At 43.8% G+C, this 13,013-nt stretch overlaps 1 protein-coding gene across 1 annotated transcript; it reads left to right on the forward strand.

Annotated features, from left to right (window-relative positions):
* Window positions 1-4,815: 4,815 nt before the first annotated feature.
* On the forward strand, window positions 4,816-6,978 carry PHLDA2 (pleckstrin homology like domain family A member 2). The gene is made up of 2 exons (XM_040410668.1): window positions 4,816-5,391; window positions 6,573-6,978. The coding sequence occupies exon 1, from the start codon at window positions 4,968-4,970 to the stop codon at window positions 5,349-5,351; it is 384 nt and encodes a 127-aa protein (XP_040266602.1). The 5' UTR covers window positions 4,816-4,967; the 3' UTR covers window positions 5,352-5,391; window positions 6,573-6,978.
* The last annotated feature ends 6,035 nt before the right edge of the window (window positions 6,979-13,013 follow it).

Here is a 13,013-nt window from a genome sequence, read left to right on the forward strand (position 1 = left end):
GGGGGGGTCACAAGATCATAACCCCCTTAATTAAAGGCATCTGGACCCCAATGCATAGTTTCTACCCAACACCCACTCACATGCACACACACTCACGTACACACACACACTCACACATTTACTCACACACTCGTGCACATGCACACACACACACATACTCACACATTCACTCACACTCATGCACACACACATACATATACACACACTCATGCGCACTCACACACACATACACTCAGACAATAACATGCACGCAGTCACACACTCACACACATTCACTCACACACACACACACTCAGACAATAACACACACAGTCAGGCACACACACACACACACACACACTCAGGCACACACACACACACACACACTCAAACACACACTCACACATACTCATGCACACTCACACACACACTCAGATAATAACACACACACTCACTCACACATTCACACACACTCAGACAATAACATACACACAGTCACACACACACACACTCACGCACATATTCACTCTGATGCTGGTTGCCAGTGGCAACTTGTTTTTATGCATGTGTGTGCGCTTTCCCTTTTAGGATGTTTCCTTTCCCTGCTTTTGTGTGCACAGAGTTAAGGTGTGCTTGGTAGGTGTGGTGGGTGTGACCTCAGGCCTCCTATATGTTGGTGTGGTGGAGCCTGAGTGTCAGTTTGGTTTGTTTGTCAGCTTGGTGTGGAGCTCTGCTCCTGGACTGAATGATACTGTCTGTGTGAGCTATCCTTATTTGTTATTTTGTATTTCTTGCTTTGTCTGTGTCCCCTCCGGTGTGTTTCTGTCATTCCTCCCCCCACCTGGTGTATGTAGTTATGGTGCGGGTTTTGCTTGGAGGTTTGATTGTTGTTTGAGGCTCCGAAAGGGGCAGGCTTTCCTGGAGGGGTTTAAGCGAAGACTCGCCTGTAGGCTTTTCCAGATTGGAGCCACCTTCCATCATGGCTATGGCAGGTAAGTGAGGATTGCATAGTTATGTTACTGTGTAACTTACCTGCCGTACTGTTTAGCCCATGGCCTTCTATCCTGCTTGCCACTGGGCCGTTTGAGACACCATTCATCCGTGGTGTTGGATGAATGGGTGGTCTCTGCTCTGTCATTAGGCCTAGGGCTTTGTAGGGATAGTAGGGTCAAAGGTTGGAGAGCATGAGCCCCCTTACCTTCTGAGGCGGCTCATGCGGTAGGAGTCTAAGGTGAGTTCAGGGTTGCGCTAGGTGGTGACCTGCTCCCTGTTCCTTCCTATCTGGCATTGCAGTCTCTGCCTTTGCACGGTGGGGGGTTTTCCCCACTCCCCGCCGTGACATAGGCAGAGACTGCAATGCCAGATAGGAAGGAACAGGGAGCAGGTCACCACCTAGCGCAACCCTGAACTCACCTTAGACTCCTACCGCATGAGCCGCCTCAGAAGGTAAGGGGGCTCATGCTCTCCAACCTTTGACCCTACTATCCCTACAAAGCCCTAGGCCTAATGACAGAGCAGAGACCACCCATTCATCCAACACCACGGATGAATGGTGTCTCAAACGGCCCAGTGGCAAGCAGGATAGAAGGCCATGGGCTAAACAGTACGGCAGGTAAGTTACACAGTAACATAACTATGCAATCCTCACTTACCTGCCGTAGCCATGATGGAAGGTGGCTCCAAGCTGGAAAAGCCCACAGGCGAGTCTTCGCTTAAACGCCTCCGGGAAAGCCTGCCCCTTTCGGAGCCTAAAAAACAACAATCAAACCTCCAAGCAAAACCCGCACCATAACTACATACACCAGGTGGGGGGAGGAATGACAGAAACACACGGAGGGGACAACAGACAAAGCAAGAAATACAAAATAACAAATAAGGATAGCTCACACAGACAGTATCATTCAGCCCAGGAGCAGAGCTCCACACCAAGCTGACACTCAGGCTCCACCACACCAACATATAGGAGGCCTGAGGTCACACCCACCACACCTACCAAGCACACCTTAACCCCGTGCACACCAAAGCAGGGAAAGGAAACATCCTAAAAGTGAAAGCACACACACATGCATAAAAACAAGTTGCCGCCGGCAACCAGCATGCGCGGCGAAAATGTCGCGGCACGCACCGATGCCGTGACACATACATTCACTCACACACACACACACACTCACACATTCACACACACTCATGCGCACTCACACACACACACTCAGACAATAACATACACACAGTCACACACACATACATATACACATGCATTCACTCACACACGTACACACACGCTCACTCACGTACACACACACATTGCTCTTGTCTTGAAAGGCAGAGGATCCATGTTGGGAAACCAATATGGCTGCTACTGTATCTCAACATGTAGTGTTCACCAGATTTCCCAGACTCCTGAAAGGCAAGTTTGAAGTTCAGAAAATACTTGTTGTATAGAAGCCATGAGGACGCAGGTCTACTAGGGGCAGGTGTAGCCGCAGTCATCCTGTAGGGGAATCACCGACCCCCAGGCCATTCAGATGCTATCAGACCAGAAGATGAAAGGACCTGCGCTCAGGAGATAAGTGCTGCTCCGCAGACAATGGGCAGGTAGACATAAATCAGTTCGTTAGGCTCTGACGTTTGTGATGTGACATTGTTGCCTTCCACAGAAAAAAGCCTTCAAAGGACGCAGAGCACGTTCCACCACCCACCTGAGTGTAGGAGCCAGGGCATGACCATGACTTTGTATGGAAGCATTATTTGGTGCAGAAAGATGTCCTCACACAGTATCCACAGGGGTACAGTTATAGGGGGCTCCTTCACACCTGGGCCCTGGTGCCTGAGGGGGCCCAAAGACCTCTCTGTCATATAGGAAGGCCTCAGTATTATAAATAGCACATGTTAGCTGAGGGCCCTGTTCCAGATTTTGCACTGGGGCCCAGGAGCTTCACCTTCTGTACAGTTCTATGTTATGCTGGAATTCCCCTTTAAATGCTTGCAGATATCAATGCACCATCTCTGCTGCTTAACAAAACAGGGAAAACCTGCTCAGATTATATAAAACCGACATTGTCCCAGCAGGGTGTCAGCCTTGTCATGTGGACACGTGTGTTCTCCAGAGGACCACCACAAATGAATGGACTCCCAGTGCAAGACTGCTCTAGCTACTGCAGACTTGGTCTCTTGTAGAACTACAAGTCTCAGCTTGCTTTTTAACTTTGTAGCAGTAATACAAGTCTCAGTATGCCCTGCTGCCACTCTGGTATTTCTGCTTCTGTGGCACAAGTCCCAACACAGGTGGCTGCTATAGGTTCTACCAGTGGTGTAACTAGAAATGACTGGGCCCCACAGCCAATTTTTGAACGCATCCCCACCCTCCCTCCCCCCAGCAACTTATTCTCATACCCTCCTCTCGTGCAACCCTCACTTCTTTGGTTAGTCAAAATCGCTCTCTCAGATGAAACCCGGCATCCGCTTTGTCCATTTCCTACAGTGTCATGGAATATAATGTCATTTTATAATACTGTTGAGGGAGCCTGACAATAAAATCTTTTAGCCCTCCTCCTCCTGGGTGGGCCCCTTCTGAGTTCGGACCCCAAAGCAGCCGCTTCCCCTATAGCTACACCCTTGGGTTCTGCCATCTGTAGTGGAGCAGCAGTAGGGGGCACTGGGTGCCAGGGGTGGCACTAACAAGCCTCTCATCCATGGTCATAGGTCAAGCCAGTGAATGAAAGCTACAATGGAAATTTCTTATGGACTACAAGCCTCAGCATGTATTGCTGTTCCATCTCTTATAGGGTAAAGGCTGCCAGTAAGCTATATCATGGCTCTCATCAGTCTCTGTAGAACTACAAGTACCTGTATGTCCTACTGTGTAGTTTTCTAGTAACCAGAGTCTAGAGATCCAATGTAGACCAGTAGTGGAGTAAGACACAACTGCAGCATCGGACTACATATGGTGTGTTTGTAGTCTGTAGCCACGAAGACACATTGGCCTGCAAGGAAGCTGTATACACAAAACAGTAGGAGATTTTTAATCAAGACAGTTTGTGAAACTGTTCAAAATTTTATTCTAGATTCACCTGAGCAATAGAACAAAAGAGGTCGCATAGAACAGTAGTGGTAGTCCACATACCCTTTCAGAAAAAATACCATTGGAAAGTTGACCTGACCGTATGAAAAATCTATGTGTGAAAAGAAAATGAAATGTGAATAAAACCCTTTAAATGTATTGGCACTGTTTAAATAAATAAATAAATGAGTTAATAGTGAAACATGGATGCCATCCTTGTTGTGCCAGTGTTTTTTCACGGACATATAGACTATAACAGGTGTGATCTGTAAACACGGACTAAAATAGGACAAGCTTCTATAGTGTAACCCCAGACCCCTGAACTTTGGTAAACACACACATTAAAATCAATGGGTACATGTGCTCTCTGTAGAGAACGTGGACAGTGTGAATGAGCCCTTGAAGTAGATCCTGTGATTAACCAGAACAATTACCTAAGTAAAAATTGTTACAATTGTTGCAAGTTCTTATTTAAAAATTGTTGCAATTTAAAAGTGTTACAATTTCAAGCTAAGAATTGTTACAATCGTCACACATATAGAATGGTTGTTAAGTGTCAATGCAACCTACAGTATGAGATGTGACATGAGCTGTTCCTTCCTGCCTGACTGCAGTTATGAATGAAGCGATGGTTAGCAGCAGTGGGTGTGCCAGTGGTGAGTTCAAACCCAGACACTGGGCCAAACCAGTGACTAAGCTCTGGGCGGAACTGCATTCCAAAGCCTGTCACTGGGAAGGATGGGAGGGAGTAGACATAAATTCTAACATAGCTCCTCATTCTTCTCATTCAGGCTCCCAGCCACAGCCAAAGACACAGCCTCAAGATCCTGTGTCTAGGACTAGCCCTAGCGGCTAAGAAGACCCCTTCAAGCAGCAACCAGTAGGACCAGTGTCCACATTGCCTACCAGCCTCCCTACCCACCAGAGAATGAAAATGCAGGTCAACACAGATGTGATCATGGAGGGAGAGCTGGAAAAAAGGAGCGACAATCTCCTACAGTTCTGGAGAAAGAAGCAATGCGTCTTGACCAAGGATAGCCTCAACATGTTCGCTGATGGCCAGAAGAAGACCAAGTGCAAAGAACTCAAGTTCCAGTCCATCAAGAAGTTGGATTGTGTTGAGCGGACGGGCAAATACGTCTACTTCACTATTGTCACCACTGATAATAAGGAGATAGATTTCCGTTGCCCAGAAGAAAGCTGTTGGAACGCCGCTATCAGCTTGGCTTTGATTGAGTTCCAGAACAAGAAGGCCATCCAACATTTTCGGTCGCGCCAGAACAGCGAGAGGAGGGTGGCCCCATGTGTATGATCCAGAGACTGGATGAATGCAAGAGCACCCTACCATACAGGTAAAGACAGGTCTACATTACTCTTGCCAAGCTTTTAGTCTAGAGAAGGTGGCCCAACATGCCGGCACATGTCCCTTCTCATGAAGCCACAAGCATGGGCTTTTGGGCTATCATCTGGCGTTGATAATCATATAAATCTAGTGTTTATAATTCCGAAAATGTATGGATTCCACTGATTAGCTGACTTTCTCAACTTACCTGCTGGCTAAAAAGTATCTTCTTTTTAGAAAATGTGATACAAGTAATAATAATGGCCAGAATTAAAAAAATTAGATTAAACCTTTTCTAGATAGATGGGTAAATGTATATATACAGATGGATATAGGTAACACATGTATAAGACAGAAGCGGGGGTGGCAATTTTAATAAAACCAGATAGGATTTGACCTAAGAGTATCCAAAGTCAGAAGTGAAGGTCTAAGGAAATAGACAACTGAAAGGATCTCTTGCTGTGCTGCCATGTGACTGTAGGCATATGTGCCGTATTTAGCATGGTTTGGCCCAGTTTTTCCCATGATTTTTGGTCAGGAGAGGTCCCGACATGTGATTCTTAAATGTTTAGGATTTATTTTTTAGATATTTAAAAAAATATTGTTAAGTATGGATATTTTCAAAAACAGAATTTACTTTTTTTTGTGATTTATATATATTTTTCTTAGAAATGAAATTAATTTCATGTCTAGAAAAATGTGGATACCATCTTCTATTCCAGTTGAACTTTTTCGATTATATATTAATATATTGATATTTATTTTATTTTTTTTTAGATTTATTAAACAGCAGTCTAAAAATTCAGATTTTCAAAGTGGCTTACATTACAATGGCTTAAAAAATGTAACTTTTAAAAAAAGATTGTTTTGTTAAATGTCTAATCAAATTTAATGTATTAATTAGTTAATTTTATTTATTTACTGTCGGATGCACCGGTCGATCCAATGAGCCCTTATATTCAGAAAAATGTGATATATAGTGGTTCTGTATTAGTTTCCTATTAGAATGCTTAATTACAATTATGTCACGAGATTACTCATTGAATAGACAATCCGTAGTCATGGCTGTTATGTAATGATGCGAGTGAGATGTATATGAGCAGATATCAGTATACCCCATCTATATGGGATCACACAAGCATGACCCCATAGAGCTTATATTAACTTTTTGCCTCTTTTTTCCCCTCGCAGTGCCCATGAATTATGGACCAAACAAGAAAACAGAGGCTAAAGCGCTGGCTCTGGAGACAGGAAGTCACTTCCTCACAAGGACAAAGCAGGTTGAACAAGATTTGTTTGAGCATTGATCGCTGGAGCCTAACCAGAGGAGCTGACGATTGAGCAACCATATGATGATGGAAGACCCTTTACTATTTGCTTAGTGGTATTTATTTATCCGCAGGAAAAGCCTTATGCAATGTCAGGCCGGATTGGGTCAGATAATTTATTTGATGTTCTCGTCTATGTATCTATTTATTTCCGCAGCTTTCCCTCTTAATATATATATATATTGTTTCATTTCAAGGCCGGTAATTTCTGAATGAATGTAATTTGAGATGTTAACTTATTATTATATTAAAAATAATTTTTTACTATACGAAGTGTTTGGTTGATATCTCAGACGTCGATCATAGGGGTCCAAGAGGGTCTCAACTTAAAATGGGACTACAATGGGACTGTAATGGCCCATAGCAAGGACCAAACTGGGTTCCCATTATGGTGCCTGGTTTTCCAGGATCAACATATTGATGACCTATCCATATGATGAGATCAGTGGGGGTCCAACACCTGGCAGCCCACTAATCAGCTGGTAGCGGCTACTGCAGATTGCAGAAGTAACCAATGTGTGGAGGTGGACCACTACAGCGCCATCCTCTGTGTAGAGGCCATTCTTAGGTACTGCAGTTCTGCTCCCATTCACTTGAATGGAGCATCAACTGCAGTACCCAAGAATGGCCACTAGTGAGAGGAGGGCACTGTGGTATATCAGATCCATGCGCTGTTTACTTACAGAACCAGTGGCTGTTCCTGATCAGTGTGAGTGCCGAGTGTCGGACCCACACAAATTTTATATTGAAAACACTTTTAGGTTATTGCCATATTAAAACTACAACTCCCAGCTTGAGGCTGCCATGGCACACTGGGAGTTATAGCTTCAGGACAGCTGGAGAGCCACAGGTTGGAGTCCATTGAACCTATAGTCATCAGTTAAGAAAAGTCCGATTACTTTTTAAGTCATGTCTTCTGCAGCCCTAAGCTCCACTTACACCGAGATCAGCCACTCCTCTTATAACGCCCCTGCACCATTATAAGGTGACGACTTCCAGCAGGACTCATACTTTCCAGTATCCACCCAAACTTTGACCTTTAATCCCTTCTCTTTGAAGTAGAATTTCCTCCAGAACTTTGAGCCGTGATTGATATCTTGAAAGTTTTCTGGAGATTTCAGCCATCTCATCTCATGCCAATTAATATAATAATTATTAATGAGCAGTGATTATATAGTTATCCAGGGAAGCAGGGAGGGGTATGACAAATGGCGTTTGTGAAACTACTGTGTCATATGAGAGTACGGCAGAAGCGAATATACGACGTAACGTCACCGTGCAAAGCTCATCACAAAGGAAGGGAAATTCCTTGATTGCATTCCACAACGCCTTGAGGCGATAACGAATGAATCACGTACCATAAAATAGACTGTAATATTATATTGTACTGCTGTCATAAATCCATAGAATTGACATTATATATATATATATATATATATATATATATAAAATGGTCATTAACTGCCGTCCTGTTGATTATTAGTGTATTTAAAGGAGAAACACACACAGAGGGGCAGTGGACTCCCACTATTACCCACTGTGACCTGCGAGGACCTTCTTGGAAAGTGTTACAAGGAAACAAATGACTGACAAGATACTGATCATTTTCATATAGTGCAAGTAAAGACTGGAGGTCTGATTCCCTGGAGCTCCAGCTTTGCTACATGTAACATCAGTCTGGATTCCAGACTGTTAAATTTTACCTGCGCTGACACTGTCCGAAGTCCAACCTGCACTGATACATTGAATCAAACTGTATGGAGTCAACCTGCACTGATACATTGTGGCAAACTATCTGGATTCCAGACTGATACATTTTACCTGCTCTGATACATTGTAGCCAACACTTTACATACATTAACACATTGCAGCGAACGCTCCAGACTCCAGACTGATACACTTAAGGCTACTTTCACACTGGCGTTTTGGCTTTCCGTTTGTGAGATCCGTTCAGGGCAATCAGGACAATAGAGAGATTTGTGCTGCTGATGTGCTTACTTCACAGATGTAGCAAACCCTCAGCTGTGAGAGGTATTTGGTCAGTATAGAAGTAGGTTATCAGACTTTGGATAGAAACAGGAATGTCTTAATTCACTGACAGCCATTGGAGATCTTAAAAACAGTGAGGGATTGCGCAACACAAAGTATCATTGTAGAACTTTTCTTAAGGGGTTGGTCCACAGGATAAGTGATAAATGCATTATCATTGGGAGTCTGACCTCTGAGTGAGACATGGGGCCCCACGAGTCCCCTGTGTGAATGGGTCCGTAGTGCACACGTGTGACCACCAGTCCATTCACTTCTATGTGACAACCAGAAGTAGCTGAGTGTCATAGGCAGTAAATGGAGTGGTGGTTACACACACGTGCACTAGTGCTCTATTTGTTCTTGTGATTGGTGGGGATCCGAACATTTATCACCTATCCCATGAGCAGCAGATACATATTATTCATGGGCCAACCTGGTTAACCCCTTGTCATATGCTCCTTTAGGGCATATGGATATCATACAGGTAGCCCCCCCCCCCCCCCACACACACCCCACACACCATCTATGACCACCATTTATAAGCCAGGGAGCTATCAAGAAAGAGTGACTTCCATTCTTATGGGCTTGAGGTGATCATATATTACATGATTACCTGTTCATTTTAAAGAATACAATGCTGACACTTGTAGTTCTACAAAAAACTGCATATTCACACTGCTCCTCACCTTTATCATACAAATCCTGTACAGAGTAGTATCTATTGCAGTCAAATATCTGATCATCAGTGGAAAGGCCTTGCTATCTGATGTAAACCTATGACAAACCCATCAAGATGGTGCAATAAACTCTGCTCCATCTGCGGTCTCACAGATCTTGTACAGTATGACAAGGAAATAGTAGAAAGCCCTGTAATACTTTGGTCATGTCTTATAAAGTAATTGCAGGAACGAGTATTATGTAATCAGCGATTTCCAAGCCTACAGGAGCGATCATCGCCGCGGCCTAAGATTAGTGAACGTTGACACATTCTACAGTCCAGGCCTTGTATTCATTACTGAAGCTGCCGTGTGTCCGGCTCCTGACGATGGAGCTTCATTGTACACTCATTAGGTTCTGGTGGAGAACGCATTGTATTGTTCATCCTGCACCTCCTGTTTTATAAATAAAATTCGGAAATTTAAAAATTGCAAAAGCTACTGTGACCCACCAATGAGGCAGGTAATAGGAGAGAGGATAATTCAGATATATTTATAGAAAGATCTTTACCCCCAGAACATTTATTTTAACAAAAAAAAACGCTCTAACCCAAGGTTTATATGAGAAAACTCTATTCAGCGCCTACATAACGTTGAGGTTTATTGCTTTCCTGATAATTGTAACCATGTAGATAGAAATAGCTACACACTATGTACAGAGGCTTATTTCAAGGACTAATGTAGCCACATAAGGGGAATGGCTATCTTCTATAATCATGTCATTTGTAGGTCCAGAATTTTGTTCTGATTTAAGTTCTTATTATATCTTCACAATGATCAAAGCTTCATTTTTCCAATTCCTTGCGTAGAGTTAAAGTCTAAAGTTCAGGCTGTCTGTAGTCACCACTAGAGGGAGCTCAGGAGCTTACTGAATACTGTTTATGCATTGAACTCAATAGGAACCCAGTATGCACCATGCTCCTAAGCTCCCTCCAGTGGTGACTGCTGGAAATCTCAATTCTATGATGTAACTATATCTATGCAGAGATTTTGGGCTTTCTTAAAAAAAAGAGCTCTGTACTCTATAAAGATTTATCAAGAATGAATCTGCACAGAAAGTTGGACAGTGTTACAGGCAGACATTCACTTTTTTAGGGTTGGTAAAATATTTCATATTTTGGGGGTTGTCGTGGGTTTGTGTGTGTGTGGAGGGGGCAACAATGACAGATTTCACAGACTTCAAGGTAAAAAGTCCAAAACAACTTTGGGGGTCATTTATTATCCTGAAATACGCCTATATTTGGCATATTTCAGGCGCAGATTACGGCACAGCGGTCTAAAAAAAAAGTGTGTGTTTTGGGCAGGGAAGCCGGCTCGTCCCTTCATCATTTTCTACGTCTGTTTTAGATGTACAAAATGGTAGAAAGCCGTCTTACATTTAGACTGGCGTTGGATGCGCCAAAGTTATGAAGAGGCCGGCACCTCCCATATAGGGGTTATTAAAACGCCAGTCTTAATAACTGACCCCCTTTATTTCTCTCTAAACAGTAAAGGTTGAACACTCACTTTGGGAACCGGTTCACAGGCACACACACAGAAAGCAAAAACCGGCCTGCGTGGGCGCTAACGATACAGAGGTTTACCTCACCTAGGTACTTCCACCAATACAGGGAGATCAGGCTTCCCACAGCCACCAGGTCGAGCCGCTTCCAGGCTCTGACACTGAATGAGCATTTCAGCGACACAGTAACGAGCTCATCATCTACACCTGGGATTACTTCAGGCTAGGGGAACATCTTGTACTGGAGTGGAAGGGAATTGCAGGTCCTTCTATCAACCTACCCGCCAATCCATAAAAATTCAAGCCCATAAGAAAAGTGCCTCAGCAAACTACACTTTTCTGAAACAACCCACCTTTCCTGGGTGCTTTTTACCTCACCCATCTAAGCATTCTGGGTGAGATACACAGCCCCTCCAGTACTTTACCAGCCACCATGTTACAGTGTATATGGGTACAGCTGATGAGGATCTGGCTGCTTTTGTTCAGAGACGTACAATATAAATACTCATTTTCCCTTCAGCACCCCCGCAGGACAAGTGAAGTATTACACGACTATTACATTTGCTTTCTTCTTACAACTAGGCACACGGACAACATATAAAATAAACTGGGAGTTGTGGGTCGTAGTTTCGTTGTGTGATTCACTTGTATGATACAGGTGGCAAGTTCCATAAATTTGGTCGCGGCCTTTCATGCAGCGTTTACAGCATTTGCAGCAGATGTGGCGTTCTCTTTGTTGAGGATGAGCAACCTCAGGTTCAGCAAACAATAAAATCTATACGACCTTGTAAATAAGGTGAAAGTCGCCTCATTCCAGGTGTAAACTGACCCAATGCAAAAGCTGTAACAGCCCACACCCATCTACCAATATTGTGGCAAAGGGACCTCTGGGCCTCCTCAGGTTATAGGCCCTGGTAACGACTGCTACCTCTGCACCCCTATAGCTATGTCCCTGTGTATATGTCTCAGTATGCTAAGGATACCACTCAGTGGTTGGTGGCACATCACCAAAATCAGTGCGGGAAGAACCCACTGGTTTATTGCAAATGGAAATATTTGGGTAATGCGCTTCAGTAAAAACTGCATCACAAAAATCATAGCAAATCCCCTTGGGCCAAATCCATAGGAACCCAATTAAAGGGGTCTCAGACATTGATTGCATATCGCAATGTCAGGTAAGAGTGTGTCCCACCTCTGGGACCAGCACCCCTAAATTGGACAGAGAGCAGCTGCACATGCACAGCCACCATGGGCGTTCTGAAAATAGCCAAGCACTGGGATTTCCAGCAGTCCTATCCAATGAATGGCGCTGCAGCCATGCGCTCTCCATTCATCTCTATGAGACTTCTGAAAATAGCCAAGCGTGCTCACTATTTTCGCAACTCCCGGAGAGCATGCTGCGCATGGGTAGTGTTCTCTCCTTCACTTTGGGGGGCCCCATTCTGGAGAGGTGGCACCTGCACCTATCTTACATTAGTGGCATATCCTAGCGATATGCCATCAATGTCCGAGATGGTCCATCCCTTTAAATATCTGGTGCAAGATTAATCGCTGTATACGATTCTACAATTTATACATTATTTGAAAGTATTGTACAAGTTATATATTATACATTACTACATTTTGAATTTCATTTCCTCACCATCTTCAAGATCCCTGCTTGTTGTCAATGAATACATGCTTGTTTCTATGCAGGTTCCAAGGCTAAAACCTGTGCAAAATGATTGTTACCGTTGATTGTTACAATTGTATCCAGTCAGGGCAGTTCTATGTTATAAACTCTCACACAAACAGACACGTTTTATTATGTAAACGTTTATTGTTTAGGCACAAATATGACACAATCATAACACAATTCTAAAATCTGCATTCTGCTTAAAGGACCCCTGTGGGGATTGCTGGATGAAAGGTAAAGTGTCTGTATCGAGGTAGATTACTTTATAGGAGCTCGGGGGAGTGTCCGACAACAAGGTTATCGACAGCTTCCAATGACAACCAGCAGAACTGGGGACCACTAAGGTAGCGGAAGGGTCCTGTAGCTGTGACCTTTGGCTGTCAA

The sequence above is a fragment of the Bufo bufo genome, chromosome 10 (genome assembly GCF_905171765.1).
Source record: "Bufo bufo chromosome 10, aBufBuf1.1, whole genome shotgun sequence".
Classification (NCBI taxonomy): domain Eukaryota; kingdom Metazoa; phylum Chordata; class Amphibia; order Anura; family Bufonidae; genus Bufo; species Bufo bufo.

What these genes read in the sequence shown, in the direction of transcription:
- PHLDA2 (XM_040410668.1), top strand. Translation starts at nt 4,968, where the DNA reads ATGAAAATGCAGGTCAACACAGATGTGATCATGGAGGGAGAGCTGGAA.